At 38.1% G+C, this 25,114-nt stretch overlaps 1 protein-coding gene across 4 annotated transcripts in view; it reads left to right on the plus strand.

The window, feature by feature from the left end:
- The window catches only part of GUCY1A2 (guanylate cyclase 1 soluble subunit alpha 2), a 429,807-nt gene that overhangs the window by 36,421 nt on the left and 368,272 nt on the right, over positions 1-25,114 (plus strand). For 3 of the 4 annotated variants that reach the window (XR_004815602.2, XM_025465669.3, XM_035715873.2), the window contains exon 3: positions 2,466-2,587. Coding sequence is in view for 3 of the 4 variants with exons in the window: in XM_025465669.3 (XP_025321454.3) it covers positions 2,466-2,587 (122 nt within the window). In the remaining variant the exon portion in view is untranslated. Of the gene's footprint in view, positions 1-2,465; positions 2,588-6,955; positions 7,037-25,114 lie in introns of all 4 variants that reach the window. The other variant, XM_035715874.2, reaches the window with a different exon arrangement.

The raw sequence follows: 25,114 nt of genomic DNA on the forward strand, positions 1-25,114 counted from the left end.
GGGTGGATTACCAGCACAGTGTAGTCAAAGCAGAGATGTCTTTAAATCTGCGATTGGAAAACATGTGATAATCTGGCTTCCTGGGATGTCATGGTCCATCATTATATATTTTAAAAACTGAAGTATGAATAAATATATATTCAGAATCATGCCACTCATTTTGTTCTTTTTTTTTTTTTTTTGGCCAGAATAAGCATCATGATGCTAATAGGTGGGACTGCTGCCAACCTCCTATTAGTTTGGGACAACATTTCCTATAGTCATCTAAAATTAAATTCTGTTATTCCAATTATCACCATGGGCTCTGTGTTTGTTTTGTACAGCCAACCTTCTGTTCTTTTTTTCTTTGGACAATTGAATAGGGATTAAGCTACAGTAATTTCCATAGAACATGAGAAGTGGGTGAACCCTAATTATTCTGGGAAGCAAACTTTAATGGTATGATTTATGCTGTCGTGGTCAGATTTTTGCGACTCTATGTTATTTTATTTAAAAAGTGATCTAGCTTCTTTTTCCTGTATTTACATAGACTATCTGAAAGAATAAATAAACACAATGTTAGATAAAAGGTATTATCTACTGATTGATCACTTTTTTGAGAAATGTACTGGGCACTCTATATCTCTTATTTTTTTTGTAATTCTGACCATCTATTTCCTAAGATCATTGTATAAAGCTCATTTTACAGAAAAAGAAATTGAGGTTATGAGAAAAACTATTTTGTCTTTATATTTCCAGTTAAAATGAGGGAGCTAAATTTTACAAATAACCCTGTATTTGTTTTTAATATCTGCCTTCCCCACTCCACTTTTATTGAGTTTCCTACCTTCTGGGAACTGCAGTATTTGCCACCCTGGCTTATTGGAATCTGATCTCCTTGAGGTGTGCAAACACGAGGCCCCATCAGTTTTTCTCTCCAGTCATTTCAAACATGTGAGAATGGGTCCTCTTTGATGCTAGCTTGGGCAGATTGCCCTGATTTCTGGGAACTTACAGGGAGTCTGAAGTCCACTCCAGACAGGTTCATATCTTTAATCCCATATCCACTCTCCCCCTCCTACCTCTCTCTGCCTGTGTCAGGCCTTGGCCTGAGGCACTGGGAACGCAGTGTAGAGGGGGTATCCTGCGTTTTTTCACTCCGAAGGTCCAGGCCACCCCTTTCTGTGTATTGTTATGAGGCAGGAGTAAAATGGAAAATGGCAGAATCCTTTTTTGATTCACCGATGGTTGTAATGGTCCTGCCTACTCTGTGGTGCCCTCAGTGAGGTGCCTGTATGAGTTCTGCCTTGACTGTTTCAGATGCTTGCACTCTTGGCCCCGCGGATTGCACTCCAGTCTTGCTTGTGGGGTCTGTCTCCTGCTGGCAGCCTCCAGATGGGGAAGGCAGGCAGAGGAGACAGTGGAGACATGTCTCTCTTTCCTACCATCTCCCTCACCCCTGGGAAACTCCTATTTTTTGCCCAATGGAGGCATCGTAGGCTGCTCCCAATTCTCTTCTTTCTTTTCCCTATTGATAACTCTTTCTGAAACCTTCTCTCTCCACTCAGGAATTACACTACCTCAGCAGACATTCATGGTGGAATGCAATACCCAGGGAGTAATGACAACAGCACTATCTTCCTAGACCAGTTATTTACTCTTCTGAGGATTGCCTTTCAAATTCTTTTTATTCCTTTGCTTCTGTCAGCTAGCAGTGACTCTAGTACTTTAAGTTCTGATGAAAACAGCTGCTCTTGGGGAATGCCTGTATCATCTTCAACCTTGGTGCCTTAGCTTTAATCCAGGGGCAACTGGAGAGGTTCCAGGCCACATCTGATGACACAGGCATTTTCTCATTCTGTCCTTGCAGAAACTCTGGGGGTGGTGGGGTGAGGGGCGGGGGGAGGATCTCCATTTTATGAGGGAGGCAAGTTAGGCCCATAGAGATGAGGTCACTTGCCCCAAGTCTCATAGATAGACAATGGTAAGACCATGATTCAAGTTCTGTCAGACTCTAAATACTTCCTTAGCTAATTTGTTATCCATGCACCCACATTGCTTATCTTCTCAACTGTGAGGGAGGTTAAGACGTGTCTACTTTTAACACAGTGCTAGTGCACCAAGTAAGTACTGTGAATTAGGGTGTTTGCTGGGTATCTTCCTTATAGGAACAGATTACCTGTGGCTTTGAAGCACATCAACAAGGAAACACTTGGGAGTACAAACTGATGGATATTTTGGTTCTCTTCATTTATGTTTGTCACATTCAGTTTCTTTATCAATGACAGCCTCCAGTTCCCAGCCACACGCCCAATGCTGATGTTAGTGGCGGCTTATGCCAAAAATGGTGTCTAAGGGCTTCAGTTATATAAAAATGCGATTATGCCAGGGGCACAGACCACGTGTGCTTGTGTGTGTATGCATACAAGTGCATTTGCAGATGCTTTAAAAATTTTCTCCATATGCTAATTTTGTTTTCTTCTTAGTTACAGGGATGCAGAAAGGAATTTCCACAATATCTCTAACAGATGCTTCTATGCAGACCATTCCAACAAAGAGGAAATGGAAGACATCCCAGGAATTCTTCAGTGCACTGCTAATATACTCGGTATATTAACTACATATTTATATGAGAAAATGAGAGGAAAGGGGAAAGTACTAGTGATCGGAGGTTTAGAAGCCAAGGCAAATGAAGAGTGATTTAATTTTGACACTCTTTGAGATGTTTAAGTGCAAATTACATGCATGCCATTTACTTGGAGGTTGAAAAACATAATAATGAGAATGCTCACATTCCAGGGAATCCTGGAATTCATGTGTTGGTAATAGCCTCCTGTGATCCATATTTTTCTGGCTCTTGACCTCAACTGAAGTTAGGGATCTTCCTCTCTGAGCCCATACTCTTATTGTTTCTAATAATATTATCCCTCTATTATTTGTGAGAGGCCCTGGTTGGAGCAGGAGAGTGGCTCACATATACTCACAGTAGACTCAACAACTCAGAGGCGGTGAGGGAGCTCATCTACTGAGGTCTTTGTGTGTGTGTGTGTGTGTGTGTGTGTGTGTGTCTGTGTCCATCCATCTTGAAGATCTTAGTATTTATGACAAGGGGAATGTTTCTGGATGCTCCCAACACAGCTAAGGAGTGATGTTTTAAGCCACTGAATCATGTTGCTTTAAGGTACCATGAGTGAGCTGTGCTATCTTACTATCCGATGTCTTGGTGTGTGAGAGCTATATTGACTTATACTCAAAGTAGATATCATCACAGGGATATATTTTGCCCTCATGTCTAACATGGGTTTTTAGTAAAAACAAACAAACAAACAAACAATAACAACAAAAAACACAAAAAGTTCTTTCAATTTATTTGGAATCCTCCCTTTTCCTTATTACTCAGAAGGGGATTTGTGGGGTGGGTAGGGACAACAAATCTTAGTGATTGACTCCACATAGAACTCAGAATCCCCTCTCCCTCAGGATTAGATGATGAAGACTGAGGCAAACTTGTTTGCCTGACTTTCTTTACCCTTAGAGTAAATGGTTTCTCTGGAGATGTCTGAGTCCCTCCTACAGATTCCAGGACCTCAAACCATGAGTCTACCAGATTTTTCTAAATCTATCTGACCCCTTTTACACTTGAGCCTTGATGACATCTATCCATTGGTAATGTTCTCATCCTAGGTAAACACAAAATTCTGTATTAAGAACATGGATCTTTTGTGAAGGGCAGTTTGTCAATAATACAGGCAAGAGAGTGATGGACAGTGAAAAGGAAGCCCAAGGACTTACCTCAATCTTAGTGCACCTGCAGGGATGTCCTTTTACTCTAGTAAACTTAATTATTATAGAAGAGCAGGGATGAGAATAAATGGAGGTTGAGACTGGGCATTACCCAGGAGCTCTTTATAGCTTTCTGATTTTTTATTTTCAAGAATTGTGCATCAGTTGTTTTTAAAAAGACCAAAATAAGGTTGCTAACTTTGGCAAGTAAGGATAATTTGTTAAAGTGATAATGTTTTCATGCCACCATTTTATAAAATAAGGGACATTTTAACTCCCCACAAAGGAGACCTAACCTCCAATAAATGATGGGCATTTAAATGGAATAAATTTAGCTCAATGACAAAAAAAAGAAAAAGAAAAAAAGAAAAAACTCAACTCATTCTGTAACATTTCTCTTGAGATGTAATTTTCCAGGGTTGAGGTGAGAGATGTTGCCTCACTAAAGGGATATATAAGAATCTTGGCAGACAGATGTTTACTATTTTGAAAAGCGATTCTTTACTTACTCAGTTTTTAAATATTTCACTGCCCCTCACATCTCCTCACCTCCTCCCCACCTTGCCAATGAGAGGGAGTAGAAAATGTTCATGATAAATCTATGAGGAGCGCTAAAGGCTTCTGAACTGATCTGTACTTGGGTGTGCCCCAGTCCCACAAACTGTAGATCCGACAGCTGGACACAGTAACCACCAGGGGAAACTGTAGGCCTAGTACAGCTTCGTTGCCTGTCAAGATGCTGGGAGTTGCAGATCAAATAGTGAGTGAGATCTGCTGTAGGCATGATGCTACCTGGTGGTATTAGGGGAAGAGTGCTTTTAAGTGAGGTGCTTATGATTTAGAAGGTGACTCTATAACAGTGTTTGGATTTCATGAATATTAAGTTTCTCTAGGCAAGAGAATGGCAGGATACTAGAGAAAGTGGTTTTAATGAACAAGAGAAATTAGAGTTTATTTAGTAATAATGAATTGTTCTTAAAATGTAAAAAGGATAATCTCATAAAACTTTAATTTTTGAAGAATAAAATGAAATGCCTGCCATGTGTTGATCAGCGACTGGCATGGATCTGACGGTGATTATATACCTAAGAGGTAGCTGTTCTCTTTTGAGTAATGTCTTTCCATGACTCTTTGCAATATAGACTGGCCAAAGATAAAAGTAACAGCTTTACTGATCAGAGTCAATGAAAGCTTTGTTTTCAACAAGTCACTGAACTATGATTGGTCTCGGCTTGCTTAGATTTTCTCTTTTAAAATGACATTTAAATCCTCCTGTGCAATCATTTGTGAGAATGCAAGAACCAATCAACTCCATGAACAGAAAAACATGACACGAGAAAGGAAGCCATCTTTTGAGTGAGGGAGTTTGGCCTGGGCATAGAGAGTCTCAACCAGGCTCAGAGAAATTTTGATGCCTGGAATCCTTCCAGAAGGTAATTTTCCCACAATATGATTTATATTCATTGCCTTTGGGGAGCATGGTTAGAATATGGGTAGATTGGGGTAGGGAATACATATTTCTATTGTCTTCTTAATCAACAAGGAGGTTGTGGTAGAGTTGAGAAATATGTCTGTTCACTCATCTCTGGGCTACTTATGTTTCATCTATTATCAAGGAAAATTTAAAGTCTTTAGATCAGAAAATAGGACCAAGGAAGCCATATTTTCTTCTTTCAAAATGACCATACCCATCAGCTTAATGTGTACTCCTCTCAAGGATTTGATCATGTGCTGGCTTTTTAGGTTGAAGTTTGAGTTGAATGGTTGGCCTGCAGTGAAAAGATGGACCTGAAGAGTGGGAGAAATCTTGCTGTGGAAAACCAGTTTGACTTTTTGTCCTACATATGTTGTCGCTTCCTCCTTAGGACTCCCTGGAAACACATGTGCATTATAGAGTGGTTCATACCCCTACTAGTAATGGGACAGAATTGTTTCCAGATCAACATTTTGCCATTTATTTCTCTTTTGTTGGCTTAGAAACTGGTTGTTGCTATTTTTTGTTTCATCATTTACAAATTAGGGATATTAAAGGCAGACTGCTCAGAGTCATCTATTCACCTCCTTTTGGTGCTCTGGCAGTCCCTGTGGTTAATGCAGGACAGTTCTCCAAAGAGGCTTTTAAACTCTGGAAAAGGCTATAGAGAGATAGTCATGAACTCTGCCCTCCCTGCTGGAGGCTTTCTGTGTTAAATTTATTGCTTTACTTGGGATATGTTTTCTATTCACCAAAATGATCTAATTTTAGTTGTCTGAAAAATTATGGCTTTTCCAGTTGTAATCTGCAAAGCCCATTTTTAGATTCAATTAAATAGTAAAATGCATTTATGTTCTTAGGTGCAACATTGAGTATTTTCTCGGATGTTGTAATGTTTGAATGGTACAAAGGAATATCTGTGAGAAAGCATTAAAGGGTCAATATCGTATTTCCGTGTTTGTTGCCAAAGTGTTACCACCTGGTCCTGTGGCTTGGCCTTAGGTGATGTTGGGGGACAGAGGGAGGAGGCAGAGCTAAGGGAGGACAATACATTGCACAGCTTCCTTACAGATTGCAATGCAAAATAAATGAGGGCTTTGGCTATTTAAAGTGGTTTGTTTTCTTTTGGCTTTTTCTTGTCAATCTAAGCAGAGTCTGGGACATTCAAGATATGCTTGACAACAGATGGACAGACAGCCCAACTGCTTCCGTGTGCTCGTGACCTCCTCTCTTCAGAAGGGCTCAGTGGTGTGTCTCCCGAAATAGACAGGGTGCCAGGGCTTTGATCACCTTGGAGCAGTGCCAACGCCACAGCCCCCCTTTGAGCCTTGGAGATAGAAAAAAAGAGATGTTAACGTGGTGGCCTTAAGTTTGGTCCTGTACTCTGATGGGGTTGTTTCATTTCTGGCCAGTTTTACTTCTGTTGAGGGGTTTTGGGTGTGGTGGTTGTACAGCATCTGGTGCTGTAAGATGGAGGAGATGGTGTAGGAAAGGGGTCCTTGCACAGTAGGATGGAAATCAGGAATGAATGCTCTGTGTAATTCACTTATTGGTGATGGAGAGCAAACTTGGGGTTGCTGTTTCAGGAAGTACTGATTATTTACAAGTATTCACAAAGTTTAGTTGCATGCTGCCTTTGCTAAGTGCATTTTCTCTCCAAGTAATTGCAAGGACATGAATGGCGAAAGAATATTCATTCAAGTTTTCTCTCTTTTAAAGGTTGCTGTGAGAATGGGGCTTTACTGTCTCCAAAAAAACCATGGCACATCTCAAGTCGGAATCAGAGTGATGTCATGGGAGGTATTTGTTGGGAAAGTGCTAATGAGGAGGGTGGAGGAGCCGGCCTTTGGGACTTAGACCTCACAGCTTCTTCCTTCCTTTTTTATTTTTTGTCTAAAATAATCTGAATGTAGAGCTCTCTATATAAAAGTGCCACCCATTCCAGAATCATTAGCAGATATAGAGCTTTTTTTTTTTTTTAAAAAAGCAATAATTTGTTGTTTATATGTTAAATTGCATATGCTTTTTGGCTTATATCATGATTTGGAATGTGCATTTAGCAGACTTCTAGTTAGCTTTACTTAGGGTTAAGATTACCTTGGGGGTTTAGTTGGGATAACTCTTGCACATACTCCAATTCACTAAACAATTCTATGTTTAACATATTTAGAATATTGGAGAACTAGTTGGTGCAATACCACTTACCATTTTCATTGATGAATTAAGATCAATAGCAACAGATAAATAAATTCTACTAATATAATTCTTGTTACTGTAAACTGGTAACTGATAATTTTTCTCTTTAGTTGATTTAATTTATTTTAATTTAATTAATTGACTTAATAATGGTATTATAATATACTAGTGGTTCGGAGCTAAAATGATCCAGGCTACTTGGGTTGAATGTGCAGCTCAGCTACTTCATGACTGTATGGACTGGAACCAGTTACTTGATCTTTCCCATACTTTGCATTTCTCATTTTGTAAGATGGTGCTAATAGAACTGCATACCTCCTGCAGTTGTTAGGAAAACAAAATAATTGAATTTATATAAAATACTGAAGGCAGCCTAATAACAAATGCTACACAAGTGTTTGCTTTTAGTATTGAATATTCACATAATAAAGTTTGCATCAGCCTCTGAGGTCTAGATTGCTCACTTTTGTGGGTGAGGAAATACTTTGAAATGTTAACTTAGGTTTCTTTGTCAGCGTTGGATGAGAAGCCACAGAAGCAGGATTTCAACCCAGATCAGTCTGATTCCAAACCCCTCTCTTGTCCTTTCCAGGGCTTTGTGATGCCTTCCAGAGTCATTGGACTGAGACTGACTTGCCATCACATTTCTATTGCTAATTGCACAAGTCTTTCTGGGTCTGTGAACCGTGCATATTTTACTTCGTTTATTACTATTTGAAAGTGTTCTTGGAATATCTGCTTGTATGTGACAAGTAGTATCCCAAACGTTTCTCATTAGTATTGAGGAGAGCACAGTTTCTTCATAATTTGGATCTTTTACAGTTTAGAAATGGTACTTTCCTTTCTTGTGTTGGCAATGCAAATGAAAGGTGATGTCTTTGTCCTCACGACACAAACAAGGTTTCACAGTTAAGCTGTTATAAACAATATGCCAATTCTGTTGGCTACAAGATTTCAAACTAATCTTGGTACTTAAGTGGCTTAATATGTTAGACCTCGTGGGTGGGGCACAAAGCCTCTAGATGGTTGTATTCTCATGCCACTGATTTTTTCTTTAATGGATGTTGCCTTTTAAAGTTTAGGAACTCAGTCATAGTATCTCATTAGGAAAGTTGTTATAGTATCTCATTTAATAATGAATTAACAACATAATTCCTAGCCAAGGTCTTGAGGAGTGGGTCTATTTTAGTTGGAAAGAACTTTTGTTTTCCCTTTTCTGCTTGCATACATTGCTCGAAGTGATTAGATATGGCAGGTAGGTCTGAGAAAGAATGAGACCGCTCGGGGGGTGGGGGGAGGTGGACGGTGGGGGACACTAGCTCCAATATGTGTAAAATAAATGCTTTAATAGAAATGGAAACTTCACTCATGTAGATCAGTTTTAAAAGATCCAAGTATGTTGAACAGAGATGTGAAATGCTTTCTCTCCTCCCATACATAATCTTTTTTATTTTAGGAGCATTTTCTTCTGAATCTTTTTATTTTTATTTTTTTTATTTATTTATGATAGTCACAGAGAGAGAGAGAGAGAGGCAGAGACATAGGCAGAAGGAGAAGCAGGCTCCATGCAGGCTCCATGCACCAGGAGCCTGACGTGGGACTCGATCCCGGGTCTCCAGGATCGTGCCCTGGGCCAAAGGCAGGAGCTAAACCGCTGCGCCACCCAGGGATCCCATTCTTCTGAATCTTATAATTGGCCTTATCCCATTTGGATTTCTCCACACTTAGCTTCTTTTCCTTACTGGAAAATCATGACTGACATTTTTATTCATTTTTCCCCCCTTTTTTTTGTCATCTCTGTTCATCTCTATTGCATTGTCTCCTAGCCACTACTAATTTTGCCTGGCACTTCTTTGTATGGGAGGGCAAATTCTCACATCCTAAATTCCTCAAACTATTGTCTTTTCTGAATTTTTCAGTAGGTAGGCTTTTGTTTTCCTTTTGTCCTTAAATTTTTAAACAAACTTAATTTCAGTATAGTTTTAGATTTATAGAAAAGTTGTGAAGGTAGTATACAGAATTCTCATATATTCCATACTCCTTTCTTCTATTGTTGATATCTTACTTTGGTCCCAATTCATGAACCAGTATCCATACATTATCACTGACTAAATTCCATGCTTTATTCAGATACCTTTGGTCTTTCCCTGTTTTCTGTTCCAGGATCCCACTCAAGATACCATATTATACTTAGTTGTCATATTTCCTTAGACATCTCTTTTCTGTGACAGTCTCAGAGTTTGCTTGTTGTTGATGACCTTGACAGTTTTGAGGAGTCCTGGTCAAGTCTTAGGAGTTATCTGATGTGTACTTGACACATGCCCATAATTGTGTGTGTGTGTGTTTTGAACATTTCCTCCCTTTTTAGTGCTATGAGATGCTCCAGGCTCATCTTGTGTATTTTCTGCTCCAGTCCTAGAGTCAGCTGTTTATCTGAGGAGTCATGGTTCCTTTTATTGGAGGATAGTATTAGAAACCAAAATCTGACAAAAAAAAAAAAAAAAAAAAGAAACCAAAATCTGGACATTAGAAGTACTATTGCTATTGGGGTATTCTTGTTTCTTAGCCCTCTCGGCTGACAGAGCAGGAAAATACATAGAACTCTTGTGTATATGCCTGTCTGTAAATATTTCTCTATGTGTTCTGCTACATCAATATTATGCTAAATGTGAGTCCATAGTGATCCAATCATATGGATCATTCTAACCCTTTCCCCTTTCCTTGTCTATAACCTCCTACTACACCATTGAGAAACTTGGCTCTTGTTAGCCATCCCATCTGTCTAGCTAATTGTTGGCTTGTAGTGTGCAGGTATAATTGTTTCAGAATTGTTAATATGTATGCCCATGGGGGAAATTTTATCAACCAGAGTGTAGTGTTAATGTACATTTTTGGAGTATGAAGTTACATACGGAGGTTTAGAGACTCCACTCATTTCTGGTGTTACTTAGGTCCACATCTTTCTCCTCCACCACTTCCAGTGAGGTGTTTTTCATATATTTATGATACAGTTATATTATTTTATCACATTCTTAATTCTATCATGTAATTCTTTGATATCCTAAATACATATATAAATATACATATTATATATGTAATATATAGTTTGCATACATTAAAGTTTACTTTTTGTGCTGGAAAATTCTATGAGTATTGATAAATGCATGGTATCACCTATCTACCATTACAGTATCATATGGAATACCTGAGATGTCCTAAAAATAATCCCCTATGCTTTACCCATTCAGCCCTGCCCTCCTCTTTGCACTAAACCCCTGGCAAATACTGATCCATCTGATCCATTTGCCTCTTTGTAGTTTTGTCTTTTTTAGAATGTCCTATAAATGGAATCACACAATTCTGAAACTTTTTAAATTGGCTTTTTTTTTTTTTTTTTTTTTTTACTTAGCAGTAGGCATTTAGGATTAATACATTACTTCAGTGGCTTTAGAGCTGATTCCTTTTTTATCTCTGAGTGTATCATCATACATATATGTCACAGTTGACTTATCCATTCATCTATTGAAGGACAACTTGTTTGCTTCTGTTTTTGGTAATTACAAATAAACCTGCTGTAAACATTCAACTGCAGGTTTTTATGTAGACTTAAGTTTTCTAATTAGTTAGGAGTGTGATTGCTACACTTTGTTAGTTTTGTAAGAAACCACTAACTACTAAGGTATCTTCCAAAGTGGCTGTACCATTTGTTGTTTATCCTATCCAGAAATTAGTATTTTCAGGGTTTTTTTTTTTTTTTAAGATTTTCATCCTTTTAATTGCTGTGACTTTTCCCTTGAAATTTTATTTTATTTTATTTTTTCCCTTGAAATTTTAATAAACAGCACTTGCTGTCTTCTCAACATATACAAAGGAGAGTTAAGAATTTTGGTTTTCTGTTTTGTCATTCCTTTTCAAGATCTTATGACTGAATAGACACACTGCTTGAAAAATTCTTAATCATGGCAGAAATTGTCCATGGTACCAATAAGTAGAATCTTTTTCTTTTATTTGTTAAAAATAAGTTCCTGGAGCAGAGTTAGTTAGAAATCTTTTAGGAATTTGGTGTAAATTAAGTGACATCATGTAAAATCCTATTTGCTGAAGGTGTTCAAAATTGAAGATACTCACAAGCAGTCATAATATCTTATGTGTCCCCAGCTCCCCAGAGGGTTGTAGTTTGAATTCCTTTCAAAGCTATCTGTGGCCAGTGAGTCATTCACCTAATTAAATCTCCTATTTCTTAGGTTGTTCTCATAAGCAAGTTTCTCAAGCCTCTTAAACAATCTCCCACTACTCTTCTCAGGAGATTGTATCACTTCCATTTTGTATCTGCAACATTCCTAATATGGGAACAAGTTAGGTCTGACTTAGAGCAGAAGAAATGGAAGCATAGAAGGTCAGGCCGCTCGCAGAGGGTCACCCCGTTAGCGTGTAGGGACGGAGACAAGATTGTGAGGCTCCCACAGGAGATTGTGCGGCCTTGTTGACTGACCTCTCTACTGCCTCTGTTAGAAAGAATCAATGGCTCTTTTTGTTTTCCCTCTGAGTTAGGAAGAAGCTTATTCTTCCCATACTGTGTGAGAAAGAGGAATGTGAGTGCATAGCATTTCCTATGTCAGACTCAGAGCCCATTTGGGTTGCCATCCTTGGACCCATTTTGTAGTGATTTGGCCATAGTTCCTTTTTTAATCTAAATACTGTGTTCTGAGCCTTTTCACTCAAATGAACACCACCTCTTCTGCTTTCACTTTTTTGCTTTTGATTTGATGACTTTTATTCATCAGATTTTATTTGAAAATTAAAATTTTAAAATTTATTTATTTATTTATTTATTTATTTATTTATTTATGAGAGAGAGAGAGAGAGAGAGAGAGAGAACACGAACACAAGTAGGGGGAGGAGCAAAGGGAGAGGGAGAAGCAGACTCCTCACTGAGCAGGGAGCCCTATGTGGGGCTCAAGCCCAGGACCCTGAGATCATGACCTGAGCCAAAGTAGGTACTTAATCAGCTGAGCCACCCAGGTGCCTCTTATTCATCAGATTAGTCATTTCTACATGTAGGTCTACTTTTCTTTTCTTTTTTTTTTTTTTTAGTATTTTATGTTCTGTTTTCATTGCTCTTTGACACAGAACTCTTTGACTCAACCATACATTTTAATAACATACTATTTAATCATCCTGAAAATTAATGAAAATTAAGATTAAAGTTAAATTCAAACATCATAGGTTCTGTGCTAGATGAGTGGTCATTCTTATTGCCTTGAGTTTAGATCTATAGTCAGTTTTAAGTGTTTTTGACAGCATTTCTTGGAGCTATTTAATTTAATTTCGTGAGTAGAGTATTATGAGTCACAATAAAAATGTTACTCAAATTTAGGCTTTTTATGTATGGTAAAAATTATTATCTCACTGTTAGTCTATTTTTAAAAAGCAAAAATATTAGTCTCTTTTGATTTATTTTTCATGAGCCTGTCCAGTTAAAGATTCCCATAGGATTTATTTTCCATGTGGGGATCTAAGGAGGATTGTGGATCATGAATGATTTTTTATAGGTGAGTTTAGAGTTCTCTTTGCCTATTTCTGTTACCTCTAATGATAGGTTGAGTGAGATGAGATCCATTTCAGATGTAGCATGATTGAGCCCCAAATTCCAATTTCTGGCCTATCCTATTTTTTTTTTTTTGTCTTGTATTTTGACCAGCTCTAGTCTTAACTTTGAAATAAGAAATGGTAATTTCCCTGTGTGGAGAGAGAAGATATAGAGCTGGAAATACTAGCTCCCTGTGATATAGATGAATTTTATTATAGTCTTTGTAGGCAGCTTGTACCCTGTTGCCCACCAGTGTTACCATCCAGATCTGGTTGGGAGAGAAATGGTTGGGGACTACAAAAGATTGGGCATCACTTCCCACATAAAAAATGGGAATCAGAAGAGCCATTGTGGTGAGTCCCCCACAGAAGTGATGAATCATGGATGGTGCATGGGTAGAGTGTTACTTGAAAGAAGGGAAAGTGTTAGTGACAGGTACAAAAAGAAACCAACAGAGTATTGATAGCAGTCAGCTGAAGAAAAGGCAGATGTGATATTCATAAGCAAGGGTGCTGAGGTAATTCCTGACTCCTACACATTGGCCAGGATTGAACATTGTCTAGAGCTAGATGAGGAAAAAAAGAAGAAAAGCCAACTCTGAAGGAATCTACTTTTATTTAACATTTACGAATTTATGCTTTTGCCTTTGCTAGGGAGATGTATTGCATCTATTGATTTGAGTCCTACTTCCAGAAGTGATAATTTCTACTCCAGAGTCTAAAACAGTGGATTGCTCTAGTGATGGTACAGTAGAATCATCTGGAAACATTAACTAAAAAACAACAAAAACCAAAACCAAAAACACAACAAAGAAACCAGCGAGCAGACACTGTATACTCTGTAAATACCAGATACTCTGGTTCATCAGGTCTAGGATAGGGACCAGAATATGTTTCAAAGTAAGCTCCTCAGAGAGTTCTGGTGTGCTGGGTTCCTTGATACTTTAAATCCAAGGCTCACCCTGCTCTTGGGCAAGTGTACCTAGGGCATTTTGTTGAATTCGTAGGGAATTTGGTACCGAGTTACATCTTTGCTGGCTGAGTGTTCTAGAATCTGGGTTTCTCTTTCTGTCTTATTTCTGAGAGAGTTTGCTGCCTAGTACACCACTCAGTTCTTTTGACTTATTCTACTTCTCTCTCGGGACTTTCAGTTCTGCTTCAGAATTCTAAAGAGAAGCTGGAGCCCTGCTTCCATTCTCTGCCATTTATCTTTCAGATAAAGTTTTAATGCCTCCTGCTAGATGCTCTCTGCTCTATCTAGTCAAGCTTGCTTTCTTTTTCCCCTTTCTTTATCCCTTTGCCAGATCTTTTTGATGCTGAGGACTGATTGTTTCCACTGCTCCATTTGTATATTATACATTTATGATACCATGTTTTTTTCTGATTGTTCTCCTGTGTCTGCCTCAGTGGACATACGAGTGAAGGGTCAATTCTCCCTCTCTTCATCCTACATTAGCTTTGTGAAGATGTGTGGTAGGTTGTTCATCTAATGTCAGAAACTGTTGGTCACATGTAGATTTAGTAAAATGCCAGCTTTAGTAACCTTTTTCTCTCCTGTTATACTAGAACTAGAAATCCTATCACCAGAGGATAGAGTTGGCCTAGGGGGAGATAAAGTGGGCAGGAGGGTGAGTTTGCAGCTGCCATGGGAAAGAGAAGTTCACTCTTGTCTGCAAGCTTTCCTAGAATAGAGTCATTTTAGGATCTTTACAAAGGAGGGACTAGGAGGGATTTCAGCCCCAGAACAAGCAGAGCAGTGACAAATGATCCTGATTTTTAGGAGTTACTGAACGGAATGACTGGAGGCCAGAAACATTTTGAGTGAAAATACCCCTGATTGCGATCAATTTCTGACTTTTCATTCCGTTGCTTCTCATTCTGTGTACTTCCTGCAACATCTGACACGTTTCCCTTCTATGTGCAAATCTGGTACTTCACACTGTTCTTCATTTATCTATTTGTTTTCATACCCTTTCTTTATTGTTCTGATTCTCGGTCCTACATATTAATAAAAAGGAACAATGCAAACCTTCCAACCATTTAAAAATTGGCTTCTCTTAATTTGTCATTATTTTCTGCTTTCATGTCATATTTAAGCTTATTGTTTTAGATGGTCAATTAATTAATCAGGAGACTCTAACTTGTTGCAAATCTATAAAACTTGCTTAAGCTTCTACACAGTCATGGGGATTTTAGCTGGGCTAAACCGTTTTGTTGTTTAACTACAGGAAAAGTTTACTAATCCAATGATGTGTATATATAATATTGTAGAGAATATTGGTCTGATCAGAGAGTTTGCAAGTATTTGTTCCATCAATGCAAATATTTAGGTACTGTTCTGGATGCTGGTGATCAGCAGGGAGGAAAACAAAGTGCAGAGACAGGCTACAAAAACCACACAAGTAACAAAAACAGTAACTTCAAGGGCACCTGGGTGGCTCCGTCGGTTAAGTGTCTGCCTTGGGCTTAGGCCATGATCTCGTGGTCCTGGGATGGAACCCCACATCAGGCTCCCTGCTCAGCGGGGAGGCTGCCTCATTCTCTGCCCCTCCCTCTGCTTGTGCTCTCTGTCCCTCTCTCTCTCTCTTTCTCAAATAAATAAAATCTTAAAAAAAATTGTACTGTGGTTATATACAGGTGCTTCCTTGTTCTTAGGAAATACATACTGAAATATTTGGGGGGAAAGAGGGGCAAGATGTGTGCCATTTACTCTCGAATTGTGTGTGTGTGTGTGTGTGTGTGTGTGTTGAGGGGGAGAGAGAATGAGAATAGAAACAGATGGGGTAAATTGTGAACAAATCCGTGAATCTTTGTAAAAAATATGAGAGTTTTGGGGACTATTCTTTCAGCTTTCCTCTAAGTTTGAAATCATATCAAAATAGAATATTAACCAAAGCTACTGAATAAAATAATATTTAGGATGGATAGTCCAAAGGGACTTTCTATTTCTACTTGGTTGTAGTCCCAATTTAAAAAAATCCAAACCTAAGCTAAAACACATCAATGAGTTAAGAGCTTGTGGTCTACTTTCATACTTCACTGTGTTCTGGTTTTTCTAATATCAGCCATGAAAGCATCACATTTTATATGTATAATCAGTGTCCAGATTGGAGCCCATCTATGGAGTGTATTTTCTCAAGTTTTGTGGTCTTATTAACCCTTCAAGTTCCTTAGTGATAAGGACCTTGAAGATGAAATTAGAATAGTTATCTGAACATAACCCCATTCTATTTATCTAATATTGCAGAAAATTGATACCAGAATGGGTGATTCATTTCTCTGTATTCCAGATCATTTTACTGTTTTCCAACATAGAAAAATATTCAAGAATGAGAGCATACATTTCCAAACAATGAAAATGATAAAAGTGTTGACTACTTGTATTGCTTGTTATAGTTTCCTGATGCTCTAGTAAATGACACCTACACTAGGACATACTCCTTTCTTCTTGTAATCCTTTTACTCTATGACATTTCTGGACTTCCCAAATACTTTCACTGAATTCAAAAGCCTCATCAATCATTGACATAATCTCTTCTGTAGACTGTGATTTTTTGGATTGCTTCCCTGACATTTTAAATACCCAGGGTAAATTATTTTTCACAGTCTGTCATCAGTCATTAGATACTATTGCGGTGTGCTCTACAAGTGTTTTCTATATTTAGCAGCAGTACCTTCTGCCTCTCCATGTAGGGTATGGACAGTTAAACAGTATTTTCACCTGAAGCGGAACATCACACTAAGTAGCTGTTGAGTGTTTTAAGTTGAGTGAATACGAGTTTAAAGTGAACTATTTAGAAGGTGATGGAAAATCCTGTGACGATAACTATCTATGGTTTCAATTACCACGGCCCATTTGCTTAAATTCATAGCAGGTCAGAGTATCCAGCACATGCTAGATACTCATTTTTTTTCTTGTTGGACACATGGAATACTTTTTGAAAACCATAACCATTTTAAATACATATCTATTTAATTCTTTAAAACCTTAATTGTTGTTTAGAAATATACTCACATAAAATATAGTGAATTATACTCAAGTCTGAAACTGGTTTAGGATCCTAAGCAAACATAGGAGGCGGATACATGTCATTTTGTGTCTTCTGTGGTCTTCTTAACTATCCCCTCCCACCCAACACTCACACATACATTTTCATGTGGTTGTGTCCCTCACAATCTTGATCCTTAGGGGACAAGGTTTTAATTAAAACTTGGGAGGCAGAAATCCAGGTAACAGTGGTACTCACAAACCAGTGTCCCTGCTTCCACTTGAGTATGCTGGGCAAACAAGAGAGATCTGGGAGATAGAGTAACTCTTTTACTGCTTACCACGGAGGAGCTTCCCTGCTCTTGGCTTCCTTCTTGTCTTATTTATCCAAGTATTTGGATAATTCTGGTAAGGGAAACAGGGATGTTAGCAAGCTTCACTATAGTGTAGGTTCTGTAGACAGCAGAACTTAAGTTTATCAGCTCACTGTTTGTTTTAAGAGAAGATCTCCCACATTGTGAGATTTGCACTTAGAACGAGGTTACCATGGTCACAAAGCTTAAAAAAATCTGTTTGCCTTTTACGGCACCAGGCCAACCACTTCATTGTCAGTGGGATAGAAAAAACAAACTGTGTTGACCGTTGACATCCTTCTGGAAGCTAGAAAGGAAATAGCAGTATTCTGGCAAGTCCTGGGAATGGGCCGAAGAGAGGAAAACCAGTGTTGGTGGGTTTTTTTCCCCTTTCAATTCTGACTTTTTCAACAGTGCACTGAAGAAGTGCTTTGAAAAGAATGTGAATCTTTCGTCGATTATGGATTCGAGATCTTACAGCTCTGTAGTATCTTCTTCCTGTGAAGTACTGGATTTGGTTGACCTTTGGATAATGTATTTTTGTTTGCTTTCAAATAGTAAGAAAGATTTCTCATATAACCTTTTGTTTTCTTTAGGAGTTAAGGAGTGATGGGAAAGTGATAAACATTTATGGGAAAAAGAGCTCTGAACTTAGATGTTTTTGTTTTATATCTCCTTTGGGTAAAATAGCTTATTAAGATATCTGTAAGAAGAAACGAAGCCTTTGGTGCTCTTTTCTTCCTTCTGCACCTCCTGTGTCGCATGATTTTTCCACCCTGAGAAGTGGCGTGTTCTCTTCTTTGCCCTCCTCTGCTCTCCATTGGTGACACCAGGGGAGGGTACAAGTGATGGCACATGGGTTGGATAAGCAGGGCATGCTCACAAGGCACTGATGAAACCAACCTGATTTGAGAAATGAGTCTTGCTGGGACATTTTAAGAGACTAAAAGAGGACATGATTCCTATGCTATCTTTGCAGGATGTCCCAGTGTATCTCAGTAGATGTCCCATGGTCCACTTAACATCTTCGTTCATTTCCCTCAAATTTAAATGATTTAGATTTTCACTAGAATCTTCCAGTCTCTGGCACTCATTCCCATGAATTTGTGGTATGTGACCTATTGTGATAGTAATAAATGTGGCTTTCTGGATTTTTTTAGTTGACTGTATGCTTTTATTAGATCTTACTTTATTTTATTCCTCCTTAAAATTTCCTCTTTGGTTTTTTACATAAAAGAGGATCTAACATGTACCTACACAGGCTGTCACTGTTAGTACTACCGTCACTTTTGGTTTGTAATGGGAACAGTTTAAGAACTTAAAGCCAAAGGTTTATCAGTATGCAGTCCATGTTTTCTGCATTATCCACATTTCTATATTGATGAGCCCCCTTTAGATTTCAGTTAAAATTTAAAGAAATATAAATATTCATTTATTCACCCATACATCTATTCAACAAATATTTATTGCCCACTGGGCACATTGTGTAGGTTCTGATTTCCTCAGCCAAGTATAGTAGAACGCTCCATAAGTTAATTGTAGACCATTCTGTTCTCTTTTTCTCTGGGCTTCTGAAGCATCCTATTCTGAGTCTTGGGTCAAGATACTATAATATAGAAAATAGTCTGCCCTAATTCCTTACTATTAGACTTAGTAAGGCTTTATAGATTTTAATATTGGATACCTATCAAAGACTAGAACCTTCAGGTCTTCTTAGTTATGGCCCACACTTGAGATTTTTTTTTAAAGAAATAATTCAAAACAAGAAGAAGAAACATTAAATAATGGCTTGATAGTGTTTATTGAATGCTCTTCATAATGGCAAGATATTGGCAACAATCCACAGTCTAACTATGAGGAAATGGTCAATTAAAATATGATAAATCTGCTTCCAAGAACATTAAGCAGCTGTTGCAATGAGAACGATGTGGCAAGATTATGCTATAGCAGGGGCGAATGTTTATGATGTTGTCATAGCTCTGGTTTCCCAGGAAACAGACTCTGCTGAAGATTTGTTCTCAGGATCCCTTAGGATCAATGACCCAACCAGGCAAACTTCATTAGATTTTGAGTCCTGAGAATAATTCATTGTGGCTCACGGCTCCACCCTCCAGTCATCCTTCTTTCCGAAAGTTAGGGAACACATGTTTGCACCTTCTGAGTCTCACCAGATCAATTCCTTGTGAGGATGTGAAGAAAATAGAGTGGGTGATGGGGCACAAATGCAGTCACAGCAGAGGTCTCCACTCATCTTTTCAGAATCACCCTCCAGGAGGCAAGGAGGCCTTATCTTTGTATTCCAACTCACTTTCAACACTAACCATCTTTGGATGCACGCTGCCTTGGGGAGGGGACAGGACATTGGGCTGGGCAGCTTTTTTCAGCTGAAAGCAATTTCTAGAGCAAGACTCAGATGAGAGCTGACAGCTGCAATTACCCTTAGTATCTGCTAGAGAGAAAATATTACATGAAAAGAAAAAAGCCAAAAGCAAAGTGTTTTGTGTACATTATGAGTCCAACTGTGTGATGTACATATGGGTAAATACAAAAACTGGAAGGGGACACAGAAAAAATGAACATAGCTGTGTTACAAGATTGAAAGAAGTCATAAGAACATAACCCTTTCACCAAATAAATGATGAATCCAAATAGATTGTAGGGTTGCTTACAAAACAGAAGAACTCAGGTGTCTATTGTCTCCTCCTCTCTTTATTTAAGAAGATTATCATTTTTGTTAATTCTTGCATGTATCAGATCTTCCCTTGTGTCTTATTTGTGGACCATGCTCAGGTGTGGTATGTCAGATTCATGTCAAGATGGTAACACATATGAACAGTTGCTCTGCTTGGGGGGCTCCCTTCATCCATTCCCAGGATGGCCTTATCTGTGATGCAGAAGAGGGGGTGGTTATGCATTCAATCTTTACATGTGCCACATCCATACTCCCCCCGCCCCCTCCAGCCCTAAATTGCTTCCCTAGCCAGCCTAACATCTTATGTATGCATGATCAAAAGAGAAGTGAGTATGAAAAATGTGGTTGGAGCAGGGAAAATAAATCAAATACAATACTGAAAGGCAGTTTGAAGTGTACAAGCTAGTGAGGAGGAATAAACACAGACATCTATTTCCGGAAGTTAGAGCATGTGCACACACAAGACCGCAACCCTGGCTTAAAGGCATCTCACATTAGCTCCTTTTATCTGAAATAGACCTCTTCTATCTCTGCTACTCTCTTGTTTCCTTCCACATCATAACTTGCAATGTCCTTCCAAATCATACCTACTCTGTCTTTTTTTTTTTACTCTGTCTTCTTTCTAATGTACTCTTTCCTTTCATATCTATTTAAAATAGTTCTTTTGAGCTGCCTTTAATGCATTTTGAATTAGTTCTTTGAAAACAATATGGGAAGATAAAGGAGAACATATGAGTTATTTTCAGGTGCTTTAAGAGATTTCTGTCGGGGAGAGCAGAGGCTATAATAGAGCCAGTGGACTAAAGTTATAGGAAGCAATTGATTTTGCCTCAGTGGCAGAAGGAAGGAACTTTGTGATTACTAGAGATGTTATTGGGAGAGCAAGCTTCAGGAGCTCCTTGTCATAAGTAGAGGGTGACTGTTTATGAGGACCATTGCATTTTGATGGAGGTTAGACTGGGTAACCAGTGCAACCCAGTGCACTTAGTGACCTTGTGTGTTGATCTTATGTGAAACAGTCTAGCTAGAAATTCTCTTTTAAATAAGCACATTCATAATCCCATGCTATCCTCCCCCAGAAATATAAAACCATTAGGATTACTTCTTTGTGAATGCAGTAAACTCTGTCATATGTTACTATAAAAGCCACATTGTGGATGTATGATGCACTAATTTCTATCACACTTAAAATCTGATGCTATTTGGCTAAGGAAACACATATTTTTGCCTTTGGCTATTTATTACCTAATTTGTTTGGAAAGTTGTAAAAATTTTCGGATTCCTATAATTTTATTTCTTTACTACAGCATGGCTTTCATTCCAAAAACTAATCCTTTCTGTACAAATTGAACAGAAGCATAGCTCCTAAGACTGGGTTGAAGCAGTTGAGGAGGGTGAATCACAATTTAGCAATTGTAGAAAGCGTAATAATTAAAGAGGCATTAGCAGTGATTAACAGCTCTGAGTAAGCCCTCTGAGCATCTATCCTGGTGGAAATTATGCTTTCCTGCTGCCACTACAGTGGACTCCAATTTGGACAGGGCCAGGCATCATCTACAAAAGCCAGAGTCCATGCATTTGCATTGTAATTCTCTCTCCTACCTTCTTAGCCATCAGGTGAAAGATGAGTATAAGTACAGGTATGAGAAATGATGAGCATGTCTCTGTAGGGAGATTCCAAAGCCTGTGAGCCACTGCCAAGTCTTTGCAATGTGGCAGATTGCCTTTCAGAAGCGGGGACCCAGTGTGGGTATGGGGCTGAGGCAGGTGCACGTCCAGCTCTCTTCATAATTAGCTTATGCGGGTGTGTTCTCTGAATCTGTACTACAACACTGCTTGGCTTTTGGCTTGGTGTCTTCCATAGCCACATGCCAGGGTTCTTGGGAAGGAAGGCTGGAAAATGCGATGAGCACTTTGTTACCAGACAGGTGGCCAGTTTCTGACAGCAAGCAGAGCACAGAGCTCTGATAAGGTTGCTTGATGGCACATGTGCTCCCCTGAGTCTGTCCATTCCTTAGCTCTCACCTGTGGCTATTTGTTGGCAAAGGAACAAGAATTCATAAAATAAGCATTTATACTGATTAATTTTTTCATTTATTGTAACTTTGACATGCTGTTGGCAAGTATTGAAGAGTGTGAGAAACAGCAATGGAAAACTTATACATGTACAGCATAGTGGAGTATATTTACCATATATATTTTATAACATTCACCAAATATTTTATACATATGGGTAGTTTCAGCTGTATTTATTTGTTCATTTATCATTTATTCTTTTATCTATTAATTTAAAAAATCCAGTAGATTTTTTTAAAATCCAGTAGGCTTCCCAGTAGAGGGAAGCCTGTGTGCAAGTGATTAGAGTTCCAATAGTGGTCTTTACTTCTCTAAAACTCTATATGAATTTCTCTTCCAGGAACTTTGCAGGAACTTTGGTTTATTGATGGCTATGTGTTTGATTTCTTGATTATTTAATCTTTAATGTAGCTAAATAAAGGCAAGACCCACGTCTATTCTGGTCTCTATAGTACTCTCTATACTCAGCACTGAGACTGAACTGACCAGGTATTCTCTCTCTCTCTCTCTCTCTCTTTTATATAAAGGAATGAATAAATGTTGAAAAGGACACAACTTTTTGTCTTCAGAGGAGTCAAGTCAGGCTGAGGGATGGACAAACCAGCAAGTGTTGTGTGATAAATGCTAGGAGATAATCACAATGTGCTTGAGAAGCCTAAAAAGCAAAGGCTGCTATCTCAGTATAAGTATCAAGGAAAGCATTCTGGAGGAATTTAGGTGTGAGGATCTGCAAGATGAGTCTAAGCAGACAACTAACTAAGTGGGTTAGGAGAACAGAATTCCATTAAAGAAACAGAACAAAATATAAAGCTAGCACATACAGTAGCCTGTAAGTGAGGGAGAGACTGTTGGTCATATTCAGGAAATTCCAAGTGGTTCCTGATGGCTTGTGCAGGGATGTGAAGTGGGCAAATTGGGGATGATCAGGTAGGAGCCCAAAGTAATGGCTGGATGAAGCTTTGTTGAGCTTGTGTTTAATTCTAAAGGTCATGGATAATCCTGGGAGGGCTTTACACAGAGAAACGAAATATAAAATTTATGATTTTGAAGAGTGTATAGAGAATGGATTACAGAGAGATTAGAAAGCAGAAAAGTGAGTTAGGAGGCTGTGGGAATAATTCCAGACTGTGGATCATGGTTGCCTGAACAGAGTGACAGGACAGACAGACGGGCAGACTGGCAGGGGAGGTGTGTCATGCACACATGCGCATACACACATTTTTACTAAAATAAAATTGTACTCTATACATTATTCTGACATTTTAAATTTAGCTTTGTATCTTAAAAACTCAAATTTGTCTTTGCCTTTTTCTGTGTTACTTTGCCACTTTTAATTAAGGAATACATGTACTTTCCTAGATTTTTTTCTATAATATTTATTGTTTGGTCTTTTACATTTTAAGCTTCTAATTGATATAAAATTTGATTTTGTTTGTGATGTGAGATGGGATTTAATTTTGTTTTCCACATGGCTAGTGCCATTTATTAGGTAAACCATTCTTTCTCCATTGAATTAAAATGCTATTTTGTGCTACATTAAAACTTCCCGTATACACAGATTTACTTCTGAATTCTCTATTTTGACTCTCTTTATTTGTTCCTGTGTAAATAACAAATGTAGTTGTAGTCCATTTCATTTATTCTAGTATCTGGTTCTTCCGAATAGTCTTCCTATTCAAGCATTTTGGGGTATTCTATGCATTTGTTCTTATATATGAGTCTTTAAATGATTGTACTGGCAAGAAGCCTTGAGACTATAGCAGGAGATGCATTAAATTTATGTATTAATTTTGGGAGAATTGATAGTTTTATAATAGAAGATCTTCATATTCTAAAATATGGAACATTTTTCCATTTGTTAGGTTTTGCTGTTATGATTTTATAATTTTCTTAATATAAGTTCTACACCCTTCTCATTAAATATATGACTTTGCAGTTTTTATTTCTACTTTGAATATTTTCCTGTTTTACTTCTAGATTCTTACTGTTAATACAGAGAAAAGCTATTAATTCTGTATTTCGTATTCAGCTACTTTACCAGTTTTTAAATTCTAGTCGTTTTTCTGGGAAACGAACTACGGGTGGTGGAAGGGGAGGAGAGTGGGGGGTGGGGGTGAATGGGTGACGGGCACTGAGGGGGGCACTTGACGGGATGAGCACTGGGTGTTATTCTGTATGTTGGCAAATTGAACACCAATAAAAAATAAATTTATTATTAAAAATAAATAATAAATTCTAGTCATTTTAAATATGTGTTATACATGTTTTGAGCACAAAAAAACAAGCAAGAAAATGATCCAAATTAGAAGACTTTATAGATTTTCTAAATGTACAATCTTCTTCATTATCAAAAAGAGAATTTTACTCTTTTTTCCAGTGTGTACACAATTATTTTATTTGCATATCTCCTAGCATTTGCTGGAAACTCCAACATAACATTGAATAACAATGGGGATGGCAAACACACTGATCTCATTTGTGATTTTAGTTGAAACATTTTTAAGTGTTTTATTCTTTAAAAGAAGCTTTGCTTCTGGTTTTTGGAAAGCAGCATTCTATTTGAGAAGTTTCTTTATATTCCTATTTTACTCAAAATTTTTATCAAGATTGTTAAATTTTAGACTTCAGAAAGCACTAATAAAATTATTTTCTCAATTTTATGAATGTGATAATTTTTCCTGATAGCTTTTCTGATATTGTGATATTGAACTACTTTTTTTCTTTTCCTTCCTTCCTTCCTTCCTTCCTTCCTCCCTCCCTCCCTCTCTCTCTCTCTTTCTTTCTTTCTTTCTTTCTTTCTTTCTTTCTTTCTTTCTTTCTTTCTTTCTTTCTTTCTTTCTTTCGGTTTTTAAGTACTCTCTACACCCAATGTGGGGCTCGAACCCACAACCCCAAGATCGAGAGTTGTATGTTCCTCCGACTGAGCCAGCCAGGTCCACCATACCTTTCATTTTTGATATAAACACTATTTGGTCAGAAAGTAT

Source organism: Canis lupus, chromosome 5 (genome assembly GCF_003254725.2).
Source record: "Canis lupus dingo isolate Sandy chromosome 5, ASM325472v2, whole genome shotgun sequence".
Lineage (NCBI taxonomy): Eukaryota > Metazoa > Chordata > Mammalia > Carnivora > Canidae > Canis > Canis lupus.